This window comes from Helianthus annuus, chromosome 17 (assembly GCF_002127325.2).
Source record: "Helianthus annuus cultivar XRQ/B chromosome 17, HanXRQr2.0-SUNRISE, whole genome shotgun sequence".
Classification (NCBI taxonomy): Eukaryota; Viridiplantae; Streptophyta; class Magnoliopsida; order Asterales; family Asteraceae; genus Helianthus; species Helianthus annuus.
The window spans coordinates 55,776,724-55,790,270 of record NC_035449.2 but is presented as its reverse complement, the minus strand read 5'-3'; the positions used below and the strand labels follow the sequence as shown (position 1 = coordinate 55,790,270).

Here is a 13,547-nt window from a genome sequence, read left to right as displayed (position 1 = left end):
TTTTGGAAAAATACTCTTATGCGTATATTTTTGGAAAAATATTATTTTGGAGATATCTATGAGGTAAAATAAAATATTTTTGGGAAAAAATATATATATTTTGAATTAAGATGTTTTAAGACAAGTAATTTAAATATATTTTTTCTAAGTGGGACTTAAAATATATTTTTCGAAATTACAAAGTGTACATGTATAAATACCCCCATCCTTGGGAAGGAAATACACATATAAAATACCTAAGAAGTGTGGATACGAAATAGTTGCCTAACTATTTTTCTTAAATACAAAAGTTAAGTTAAAATAATTAATATTATTTTAAGAAGTATAATATCAAAGTAACACAACTCAAAACACTATACCCTAAGCCAAGGCATGGCCCGTTCGTCTAATAGACATTAGTACATGTATGCCGTCACACAGCAGATCGAGTTTGAGGTTGACGTTACAGGATATGCACTTCTGTGAGTTCATGTCCCCCCTTTTCTCTTTACTGTTTTCAGTTTTATACTTCGGGGATGAAATACATGCGACAATTATTACAAACTTTTACTTACATGGTATGGTTAACATAGGGAGGGTTTTTACTACTAGATCATGTGAGGGGTGGGTACAACACTTAAGGCCATCAATCCTTGTTGTTAGGACCGAGGGACATAAGAGTGATAGATCTATTTGGGTGTAGCGAGCCCACACCCGTGAGGCCGGGGCGGCCCATAGAGGTGACCGTGTCATACAGCCGAAGCCCGGTAACAAATTTGCTAGGTTTGAGTCTGCACTTTTTCACACATACCAGTGGCTTTGCAACCCATTGGTGATCTCTTTCTCATTATTGCTACATACCGGGGACTTTTATTCATACATGAAAGGTTTATACATACTCACTTTTACATGAACTCGCTCAACTTTTGTTTATTTTTCAAACTCCATGTATTTCAGGAAATTAATGGATCTGGCGATGTGTGCAATCGTGTCAAGCTGCGTAGGGAATAATGATGTCATCCAGGTTTAGGAGGTGTGACCCTTGCCTGGACGGGTTACACGTCTTTAAACCATGTTTTTATTTAAGTCTTTTGTTGTGTCGTATGAACACGTTTTAATTATGTCGTGGTTGTATTCTGTTTTATGTGTCGACTTTTAAAACAATGATGTTGTGGTAACTTTTAAAACTTAATGAATGGATGACTATCATGTGTTTTATTTTCATATAGCATTGTTATGATTGTGCTATGGTATTAAGAAGTCACACCAAATAAACCCACGCTTCCGCAAAAGCCAGAGTGTGACAGCTTCGTATCAGAGCTTCGATCATAGCGAACTAGGATTCTTTCTCGAGTCTAGACTATGATCACTAGGGCTCTCACGAAAACAATTTTACATTGCATACACTAAACGTCCGGATCCAGGATACAAAATATTTTTTTTTACAAATAAAAGGCACGAATACACTTTTTTCAAAATTCATGGTTTAGTCTTAGAGACTGAGGGAGTTCAGCCTTAGAGGCTGTGGAGGTTCAGCCTTAGAGGCTGGGGAGGTTCAGTCTTAGAGGCTGAGGGAGGTTCAGTCTTAGAGACTGAAAGGTTCAATCTACGATATTGGGGAGGTTTAGTCTTAGAGACTGGGAGGTTGGTCTTAGAGACCAGGGAGTTAGTCTGAGAGGCTAGAGAGTTCAGTCTGAGAAGTTGGGAGGGTAGTCTAGGGAGACTAGGAGAATTACTAGTTTGCTTTATTGTGACTTACATGTTTATTTGATTTCATGTTGATATATGTGCATATATGTGATTGTGTTACAGACACCATGGTTTCTTCTTCCGACACAGGAGTATCAGACACAGTGGACCCTATGGCAGTTGTGTCAGACGATGAGATACCATCAGAGGGAGACGTGTATACGTCAGACACCACGAGTACAGATGACGATGATTTTCAGCCGTTCGCTCTGCCAGACATCGGAGTTGAGATTCAGCCTGCTGATGGTATTCCTGCTGGGGATCTCCCTCTTGCAGTAATCCCTGCTCCCGTTCCGCTTGCTGCTTTCCCCATGGTGGATGTGCCACTCGATGTCGTATTTGATGATGACATTGATCTGTTTGAGGAGGGTCCACCTGAGGACGACTATGAGGGCGGGGCCCCGATTGATGCTGATGTTGTCCTTCCTATTGCTGAGGTCCCTGTAGAGGAGATTCCTCTTGGTTCACCTGTCCCAGACTCGTTGGCGTCTGTGGCATCCGCGTCCCTGCATGAACAGAGTGTGCAGCATCACTCTCCTGACGCTGACCCCGACGTGGCGATGTCAGCTACACCGGGTCTGTCACACGAGTTTGAGTTCGACCATGAGATCGATGACGATTTTGATCCAGTTTTTCCTCCTGACTTCGATCCTGATCATGAGATCGACTTTATTCATATGGACCAACACTTAGAGGCGCCAATGGCTCCCATTGATCCGTTGTTTGACATTCCTGCCGATTTTGATATGGACCTTGTTGACCCTGAGCCTGTGATGGCCCCAGAGCCCGTTGTTGCTCCTGATCCTGCACCCGAGCCCGACCCTGTTCTTGATGATGCATCAGCTCTTGTACCACCCATTGTTGACCTTCCCGTTGTTGTTCTACCAGTGGTGGATGATCATGTTGTTGATGTACCTTTACCGGATCACGTGCCGGCATTGATTGACCGTGCACCCTTCGCCGCTCACATAGATCCTCGTTATGCTGACACCCGCAACGGGTGGATCGAGGATGATGACGACTACCCACCGTTTGTGCTACCTGTCACTCCTCCTGTAGCACCTGTTTCTGCGCCCACTAATATTCCATTGTTCCACCCACACACCACTGACGTCCATCGCACTGATCTTCCCATCACATTCCTCTAGGACATACTGCCACCTCGTCCTGGAGAGGGTTCATCGAGGCAGCCGCCTGTTTCTGTTCCACCTGTACTGTCATCATCTTTTCCGTTTCTGTCACAGTTTCCTCATGTTGTACCACCTACTGCACCATCTTTCATACCATCGAGCGAGCCATTTTTGTGGACTACGCCCCATGTTATGCCATTATCTGACCCGTACCACCCATTTCATGTGGGGTACACTACGGAGGATATACTTGCATCGCTGCAGCTATAGCAGGACGCCCTGAGCCGTCGTATTCAGGAGTTGGAGAGAGCTCCACGTCCGTCTTGTCACTGTTAGACCCCCTTTGCAGCACCGCACACTCCCCGTCCGCTTTCCCCTGATTCAGACATTCGTTTCTTGGCATCTGAGCAGCAGATTGCATATTTGCTGCGCGTCTGTTGTGCACTTGAGGAGGACTGGTTGCACATGCGTCGCTTGCTTTTCTCTCGTTTTCCTCCTCCTCCTCCGCCATCAGCATAGACATTTTTGGTTTGATGGTGGTCGATCATTTTGGTGAGAAAGTCGCGATTGAGCCAACTTATGAAGACTTTGAGAGATCACACTTTTTGTATATGATAGGTGTAGTTTGACTTGTATTTTGAGGGTGATGTGACCCTATGATATCATTCGATGTATGATGTACTATTAAACATGTAAAAAAATATTGTGGTCGTGATTAATGAAGCTCAATGGCAACGTTCTCACTACATGCTTTGTTGAGTTATTTACTTTATGTTATAACATGTGATGTTATGTGATTGATGAATGTTATTACGTACGCATATTATTTACTTACTATGACCTGACCTACATGATCATCTTTTAGAAGATGCCTCCACGACGCGACCCGCGCATGCCTACTACCGAGGCGGAACTCCAAGGGATAATCGCCGCGGCTATAGCTCAGTATGCGGCCTCCCATGTAGAGACAAGTGGAAATATCTCGAACAACAACGTCAATAAAAATCCACCCAATGGTAATGTTAAGTCGTTTGAGATATATTACGTTTTTTATTTTTGTTTTCTGGTCCCGAGACTCTGTTGTGGTTCGCTGAGTGATTCTTATGGATCAATACTCAGGAGGTTACAACTACCACTATGAGGATGATGATTATGAAGAAGAGTATTGTACCATTTGTGGTAATCCTCATTCGGTACAATATTGTGACCTCTTTGAACCATCCCCTTCGTACACACACTATGAGGAGCCCAGGTACGAGCCATCCACTTCATACACATACTATGAAGAACCAAGGTATGAACCTTCTCCCTCATACTCATATCTTGATGAACCAAGGTATGAGCCTTCATACTCATACTTTGAGGAACCAAGGTATGAGCCATCACCTTCATATACTTATTATGAGGAATCATGGCGTGAACAACCCACCTCATATAAGTATTATGAAGAACCAAGTTACCACCCTTAATTCATATACTTACAATGAGGAACAATGGTATGCACCATCTACCTTATATGAGTATTATGAGGAACCAAGGATCGAACTTCTGAACTCAAGCTTTGAGGATCCATATTCTACTCACTTTGACGAACCACCAACTATCTCACCCGTAGCCGAAAAGATAATAGAACACCTTAAAACTATCGAGTGCTATATAAAAGAAGCCCACGCAAGGGAAGAGGAATCCCGCGCAGGGGAAGAGGTAATATGTACTAAAGAAGTGATAGTTGAAGAGGTAAAAATGGAAGAACAAGTAAGTGAAAAACCGACACATGAGTTAAACAACGAAAAAGGTGAGTCTAACAACGTTAAAATTCAAGAAGAGTCTAATTTTCAAGAAACTAATCTCTTGTCACCTTCTTTCGAAAATCATTGTTTAGTGCCTACTCATGCTAAGTTTTTAAAAGAGTTAAACACTAACACTAAAATTGACGAAACGGTAAGCATTAAGTTAACAAATGATCAAACTATGCTAATAAAAGATGATCCATTTGAAATTAACATTACACCGATTCCATGTTTCTTTCCAAACTCCTTTATTAGTAATATTACAATTGATAAAGATCTTTGTGTTAATATAATGCCAAACTACATTTTCGAAAAATTAAGTATTGGTGAGTTTTCTCCACTTCAAATACTAATTTTTCTATCTAATTGGAAAACATTAAAATCAATGGGAGTAGTTGAAGATGTGTTAGTCTAAACAAATCAAATGGTAATCCCAACCGACTTCGTCATCCTTGATGATGCCCCGTTAGTGTTGGGATGACCTTTTGTAAGAACCCACGAAGCTTTGAAAAATCCGAAGCATAACAATCTACCCATTCAATTAGGGGCATTCAAACGAAGTGTCGATCTTGAGCATTCAATGAAATATCCAATCGGCAATGATGACCCCCTAATTGAAGATGAAGCTGAGCTACCCGATACAAACGGAGAAATAGACCACTTTGTTGCAGAAGAGGTCGCCATTGAACAAACCTTTTTGGTTCTTGATCAAAATGAGCAACCAAATAAGGAGTCACCTAAAGACCCACCACTTGAGCTCAAAGAACTCCCAAAAGGTTTGGAATATGCTTTTCTCGACAAGGATGGTAAGTTACTTGTAATTATTTCGTCAAAATTAACTAGTGTAGAAAAAGCAAAATTGGTCACACTTTTGAAAAAACACAAAAACGCGATCGCTTGGAAGCTTGTAGATATTAAAGGAATAAGCCCTTCCATGTGCACCCACAAAATTTTAATTAATGACTACTATAAATCGGTGATACAACCACAATGTAGAGTAAATCCAAACGTCCAAGAAGTGGTGAAAAATGAAGTCATCAAATTACTTGACGCCGGACTCATTTACCCAATTTCCGATAGTCCTTGGGTAAGTCCCTTCCAAGTAGTTCCTAAGAAAGGAGGTATGACGGTGGTCACTAGCGAAAAAAATGAATTAATACCAACAAGAACCATCACCGGATGGAGGGTTTGTATAGATTATCGTCAATTAAATGAGGCAACAAGGAAAGACCACTTTCCTTTACCTTTTATTTATCAAATGTTAGAAAGATTATCCGGTCACAAATTTTATTGTTTCTTAGATGGTTTTTCAGGTTACTTTCAAATACCGATAGCACCCGAAGACCAAGAAAAGACAACATTCACATGTCCCTACAGAACTTTTGTTTATCGACGCATGCCTTTTGGTCTATGTAATGCCCCCACAACTTTTCAACGTTGCATGGTGGCCGTCTTCCATGACATGATAGAAAAGACTATGGAAGTCTTCATGGACGACTTTTCTATCTTTGGAGATTCATATGATCAATGCCTCAATAACCTTGAATGAATGCTATCTTGATGTGAGGAAACTAACCTCGCCCTTAATTGGGAAAAATGCCATTTCATGGTAACGGAGGGAATAGTACTCGGTCATAAAATCTCAAGCGAAGGAATGGAGGTTGCTCGAGCTAAAATAGATACTATTTCTCGATTACCACCCCATCCTCTGTTAGAGCCATCAGAAGTTTCCTTGGGCATGCCGGATTTTATAGGCGATTTATCAAGGACTTTTCTAAAATAACAAGACCTTGAAGGGGTAAGGTCCCAAAAACCTCATAAAAAGGATGTGAGACCATACCACCAACTGACCTTTCAACCTTTTTAACCTTGCGCAGCCGCGCATTAGTCTTACAAAAGGAAGAAAGAAACCAACAAGCAATAGTCGCGCGCCCAAAGGGAAGCCTAAACCCTTGCGCCACTTTCCATTTAGCAAAGGGTTAAAACCCTGAGATCAATATGTCCGCCCAAATATCCAAACTTGGATATTATTTTACCCAGACTTGGGATCTATTCAGCTGTGTGCACACTGTAAGGTGTCACACCAGATTACAGCAGTAACCTTCTAGAAGAAATATGATCGTGCACCACCCAGACGGTTATAACCGTCCGGACACGTGTCATCATCACAAACATTCCTGAAATCACAACGATAGCATGTAATTGGAGAATGATCTCCACTTAAACCACTTTCCACGTGGCAATTCCCCAACCATAGATCAAGTCATGATCCGTGTGCATTCACATCAGGATCAAAGCAACTTAATGAAGATCAAAAGGACTTAACGGAAGGAAAAATAACCGCTACGGCGTTAGCATCTTCCGTTATCTTTTCAGTAACAGATTTTCCCTCCCAAACTCCCGGTTATAAATAGGAGAACTCTTCAGGTATAAACTCAGATCTCATTTTCACTACTCAAATAATTTTATCTTCTCCATTACAAATACTTATTCTCACACCGGAGTCGGGTCAAGGAGAGAACTCTCTTCTCCCCTTGACGAGGCTAACGGTGCTCTGTTTTGCAGAAATCACCGGAGAAGGAACTCGGCTGCAACTGAATCAATCGAGAGAGAACTAACCTTTTATGCGGATTCAGATCCCCTAGATATCTCGGTTCCGACCATTTATCTAGTGTTTCTTCATTGGCGCCCACCGTTTTCTCAGTTTTTCTAGTTTCTATCTCGTTTCGATTCAGTTCATCTCATTTTTCTGTTTTTGCACATGGCAGAAAATTCATCTTCTCACCGACAACCTGGTCCTCGACCAAATGTCGGAAACAATTTACCAGTAGAAGGGATGGTTGAAGAGGCCTCAGACGATAATGAGGTTCAATCTAATGGAGCAAATGACCCTGTTACTCCAGGGATATTTTCCATAAATCCCGCTCAATCAATTTTACCACCGGGGGAAACTCCGATATCATGGTATGTCCGGTCACAAGGGGCATTAAATGCAGTGTACACGCAGTTGTGTGCTCAAACGGCTCCCGTAACACAATCACGAAGACCGGGATCTAGAGCTCATGCTTCCCAGCGAGAAGAATCAACTTATGATGGTACAAACAGCTACCAGAGACAACACCATGAATCACAACCTCGTCAAAGGCAATCAGTTCATGATAGGTTGGGTTCCCCATGGGATGCTCATACCGATGAATCTGATCAAACATATCGTTTGAGTGCAAACACCAGCGTATTCAACAGACTACACCCAAACTCTAACAAATCCAGGCCTCGAGCGGTTTACAACCCTGAGGCAGAGCATAATTATGACTTAGTTTACCGCCCAGCAGAAGCAGCGGAAAACTCGAAGTTTATACTGGAAATAGCTCTGGCTCTGTTAGAAAGGGCAAAATTACCATCTAACGTCGGGAAATTCAATGGGTTAACTGACCCCGACGATCATCTAAGAATTTTCACCAGCGCAGGGTTGGTTGGCGGTTGGACTCTTCCGCTTTGGTGTCATTTGTTTGTTCAAACATTAACTGGGCCAGCGCGAATCTGGTTTGATAACCTTCCGACGGGGCAAATCGAGTCATGGAAGGACCTGCGCCAAAAATTCTTAACACACTTCAGCCAGCAAAGGCGTTCCATGCGGGATACATCCGATGTCATGAACATATGGCGACGAGATGACGAGAATCTGGAAGATTTTATAACCAGATATAATAAGGAAGTGTTGGAGATCGGGGATGTTCACAAACAGCTAATCCGTGCTCAGTTTAAGTACGCGGTTAGATGTGACGACATGGTCAAAGTGTTATCCGGAACAGAGGGCCTTCCCAAGAGTTGGGAAAAGATAATGGCGGCGGCCAAGGTTTATGCGCAGACGGAGAAAAACCTTACTACAAATAGGCCACCACCACCACACAGCAGGCCCACAGACTTAAGTGCAACGGGCGAGCGAAGATTCAAAAAATCATGGCGCGAGTCATCCGGAAGTCGCTCCTCTGAAGATGCTCGCGCAACAATTAACAAACTCTCTGCTCAAAGAGAAAACAAGCATGAAAATAGGGAGAGGCAGTGGACCCCCCTAACAAAGACCCCGGCGGAAGTTCTGAGTACCGAGGATTATCAGTTCAAACCGCCAATCCCGATGAAGAGTAAACGTGGTCAAGACCTAGCGCAATATTGCGAATATCATAAGGATACTGGGCACACCACAAACAACTGCATTTCCTTGCGCACTGAAATAGAGAAAGCCCTCAAAAATGGGGAATTTACACATCTACTCCAGAATATGCGCAAGGAGATAAAGCAGATTACCCGGGGAGAAGAAACCTCCAACAAACGGGCAAAGACTTAAGGGACTCTGTAGAGTTCCCCGCAGAAAGAAACATCAAATATGGCGAAACTATCAGGGAGTAAGTTAAGTTCCATCTAATTATTAAGACTTTGTAACGCCTCTGAGCTTTATCCATGAATAAAATTGCAAAGTTTCTATCATTTGTGTTTACAAAATGCATGCAATTTCTTTTTAGTAAGCGCAAAAACATTATGGTAGTATAACATAAGCTCCATACGCGGTCAGTGACTACCTCACAAACGACCATAAGCTTCACACATGAGCTTCGTACCAACTTTATTCGCCTTACTTAAGTAAAAGCAATTGTACTCATGCAAAATATTGTAAAGACATTCAAACAAATAGAAACATATTGCCTTCAGTGTACAAATACGCCCTGAAAAGATTCAAACACGGCAGTGTTTCGAGTTTTTACACAAACAGCGCAACAAAACAAGGATATACATCCCACAAAAAGAAAGGGGGAAATACAAATTGTTCAAAAACAAATTTCACCCTACTCTAAATCTTCATCCGCATCAGGAAAGATTTCTTTAAGCTGCGCTACCGGATCATCCGACTGCAGCGCCACATTTATCAACTCCATAACTGGAAGTTGTAAATTATTAACCTCTGCCTTCAGAGAAGCAAGCGCAACGGCAGTATCTACGCCAAAAGCAGCGGACTTGCTATTATCCCAAGTAACTTTCAGCGCACTAGTTACATGTTGAGAGCATTCTGCATAACCTTGCGCGTAACCATCCCGCCGCGCGGCAACCACTAAATCAGCAACAGTCTTATCCAGCTCTTTAGAGTTCAATACAGATTCAGCAACCTATGAAATCAATCGACATTGGTAAAATAAAAAAAGAGCAAAAGCAAGCGCATATATAAGGGAGGGATCTTACACAAGCAATCCCACGATCCTTCAACCAGGTCATATCGTTCTTTAAAGGCTCAAGCTCGCTTTTCGCTGAAGCCCGCGCCGTCTCTGAATTTTCCAGTTTCTCTTCAGTCTCAGTCAAGCGGCGAGAGGATTCAGCATGTTCGGAACGCGCAAGCTCCAGGTCCTTTTTCAGTTGTTCCTGGTCAGAAACCAAAACAGTAAGTTCCTCTAGTTCTTTATCTCTAATGGCAAGAGTGCTTAAAGGTTGTACCTCCCGTTGCTCACTTCGTTCCCTATGAGAACGCGCTTCTACCAGCGCAGCCTCCAAGTCAGCCTTCTCTTTCTTCAATCTTTCAACCTCCGCATATTGATTCTTCAGCTTTTCGACATCAGGTTTGAGGTTATTAATAATAATGCGGAGATTTGCTTTCTCCGCATTATCCTTTTCACAAATTTTCTTCCAATTTTTACGTTCTTCAGAAAGGAGAGCAGCTTCAGCTTCGGCCCTTCTCTTCCAACCAGCAACAGACCATTCCTCAGTCTTGCGCTCAGCCTCAAACTTGGCTTGATCATCTTTTAATTTAGCCATCAATTGAGCCAGACGTTTCTCATCATTGGAAAATTTCTTCTGAGCCGCCATGAAAGATTTCTGCTCTTTATGCATATTATACCACTCCCGAACAATACGGTGGGTGGTAGAAACATGAGAGGCGGTCTCAGCAACATAAGACTGATAGGCCTGTTCACAAGATCGGCTTTCCGAAACTTGACCTCCCCAGGCGGAAATATCCCTTGCAGCCAATCTTGGCACGCATGCCAGTCCGCAAAAGTATCTCCTTTCTTCAAATTCCAAACAGGGGCGTGAAGGTCAGCAGCATCCTTCTCCGAATAGCTCCGATAGTAATAATCTCCCAAAGTTTCCTCTGGGCGGATGGGAGATTGTTTACTAACACCGGCAGACGAGTCTTGCTCTTCAACCGTCATCCTCTCAACATGCTCCGGCATAGTATCTGAAGGCGAAGGAGTAGGAATTTTTTCAGTTGCCCCTTCCCCTTGGTCTTGCGTAACCACCTCGGGGGTCGAAGGATTATCCGTATCATCCACCTTACCTAGGCCAGCATCAGCAGACCTCTCGGTTTCAACAGACTTTTCCGCGTCATCTACACCCTCCGTAGCAGCTGCAAAAGCATGCAGAGGGGTAGGAGGAAGTTCTTCATTCACCACAGATTGCACGTTTGTGGGAGTTGGAACAACAGGAGCCGCTGCAAAAATAAAAAACTGTAAGAATCTAATCCATAAAAGGAAACAAGGGAAGATGCTACTTACCAGGAACGGATTCCGTAACAAAGGCATCAAGATTCCCTCTTCGGGTAATTTTCTTTCTCTGAACCTTTTTAGGAGGTTGATCTTCCGCATCAGTATCAGTTTGTTTCCTTTTGTTCGCCCCCCTTCGCACCAAATGCTCAGGGCTGGATTCCAAATCAATTGGATCTTCTGGGTTGGATGGAGGAATATCAGAAGAATCCTTCGGTTCTGGTTTCGGTCGCCTAATAGTAACTGCAGGCGCAAGACCCTCCAAAGTATCAGAAACCACCACATAATCACACTTGTCAGAAGAACGGCGCATACCTTTCTTCTCAACATTTTTAGCCTTAGAAGATTGAGTCTTCTCCGCATCGCCTTTCTTTGGCGCGACATTACTAGTCATCACACGCCTTTTCTTCTCAGGGCCTACGCCCAAATTTGACAACTCACCTATAAAGCGCAAAGAACAATTCACTCAAATGCGTAAATAAAAAGTAAAAGCAAACAGTACGCGCAATCTTACCTACACCAGCAGCAGGCTGTTCAGACAAATCTGTGTCCCGCGGAAGAGAAAAATTCCTCGCAATACGATTATACCAAAGCTCTTCATCAAGCTTTTTCTTAATGGTACCCATCTTTCCTCCTTATCTCTTATATGCAACAACATACAAAGCAACAACTGCAAAAAACAAAGGAGAGCATATTCAAAAAAAAAAAAAAAAAAAAAAAAAGAGAGAAGAAAGGGGGTGAACCCAACCATACCATGACCTCCCTCTGTATACACAGGCTTGTCGTCCCGGTCCATCTTCCAATTCAAGCTCATACCAGCCCCAACAAGGGCTCTCTCCGGCAAAATAATATTAGGAATTTCTTTCAAATCTTGATACCAAGTTTCATCAGAAGGGGTCCGGAGTGTTTCAACGGGAACATCTTCTTTCCCCCTTAAAACCATCCTCACTCCGGCCTTAATAAAGAAGATTGTTTGCTTCCAATCATGGAAAGATTTTGGGGGATGAAGCAAAATTTTCTTTGCAGAAGCTCTCTGAACAAACGAATAGAACCCCTGGGTACAGTGCATTTGATGGAAAACCCTAAATCGGGGAACGGTCGGCTCAATATGCATAGTCCGACACACAAACTCAAAATGTCGAACCCGGACCATGCCAATAGGATGCAGTTGAGAAAGATGAATATTGTAAAACTCAAGAATTTCAAGAAAGAACTTCGCCACAGGCAAATGAAAGTTGCCATCACAGAAAAAATCCCAAAACAGGGTAATATACCCGGCCGGGGCATCTGCCGCTGTCTGCCCCTCTTCAGGGAACAGAGCGCCCCAACTTTCTGGAAACTTGAAATTTTGAACTAAACCGTCAAAAGACGCTCTCGACCACTTCAACGGTGGAAGTTCAGTCGACATCTCTTCGGTAAGACCTTCTTGATGTTCTCCGGTTGACATAAGAAAGGGAATAGGGGATTTTCAATAAAAGAAAAAGAAGGGGAAAAGTTTTCAACAAAACAATGATGGCACAAAGAGGTTACCCAAACGTTATATACTTATCGCAATAAATAGCATTGGTAACTGTCACAGCGACTTTTCTGGGTATCACTGTAACACCTCGAAAAATTTCGTCCAATAATGTCTTGACACGTGTCATAAGGTTCCGGTATGTGAAAACAAACTTTAGAGGGACTAAAAGTGACAAACAGTGAAAACTATGGAACGTAAGGGTCCAAAGTGTCAACAATGGATAAATAGACTCTATGATAACCCTACATAATGTTTATAACCTTAAATGGATGGTTCATGGATCATACGACGCGGAAATTGCACAAAAGTGAGGAATTACAAACTATAGGGGCCAAAAGTGTCAACATGTTGAATTTATACCTCTGAGTGAACTTTTGGCAGACCCGAAGCATTGTAATGCTAAAATATACTCACTAGAATATGTGGTAAAAATTTCATGAAGTTTCGATAACGTATGAGAAAGTTATGGCCAAAACCGTACTTGAGGGGTTAAAAGCGTCAACGTCGAATTTCATGGCTTTTCGGTTGAGCGCAAAGTTATCCGAGGACATTACCATGTTGGTAAATGTCCCAAGGTTCTTAGAAACCAAGTTTGGGGGTTTACGAGTCAAGATAAGTAGCCGAAACATCGCGTACAAGAACAGGGACCAAAGCTGCCAAGTATGTAATAGTTTGACAGCAGCAGAAGCCAGGCGACCCGCCTGGACAGGCCTAAGCGGGCCGCGACCCAAGCCCAGATGCAGTAACTCGCGAATTCAGCCATTTGGGTCCGAATTTTGTGTGCATTCCAGCTGTTAGCACCTCCAAAATGCTCCAATAAATGGCCATGCATGCCTAGGCTACTGTGAGCTTGCTA

General features: G+C 42.8%; 1 protein-coding gene across 1 annotated transcript; it reads left to right on the top strand.

Moving 5' to 3' along the window:
* The first annotated feature begins 1,796 nt into the window (after window positions 1-1,796).
* On the top strand, window positions 1,797-2,876 carry LOC110924182 (calphotin-like). Its single transcript, XM_022168220.1, has one exon. It carries the CDS (start codon window positions 1,797-1,799, stop codon window positions 2,874-2,876), a length of 1,080 nt encoding a protein of 359 aa, XP_022023912.1.
* Window positions 2,877-13,547: the final 10,671 nt, after the last annotated feature.

Coding starts and splice junctions, on each gene's coding strand:
- LOC110924182 (XM_022168220.1), top strand. CDS start 1,797: ATGGTTTCTTCTTCCGACACAGGAGTATCAGACACAGTGGACCCTATG.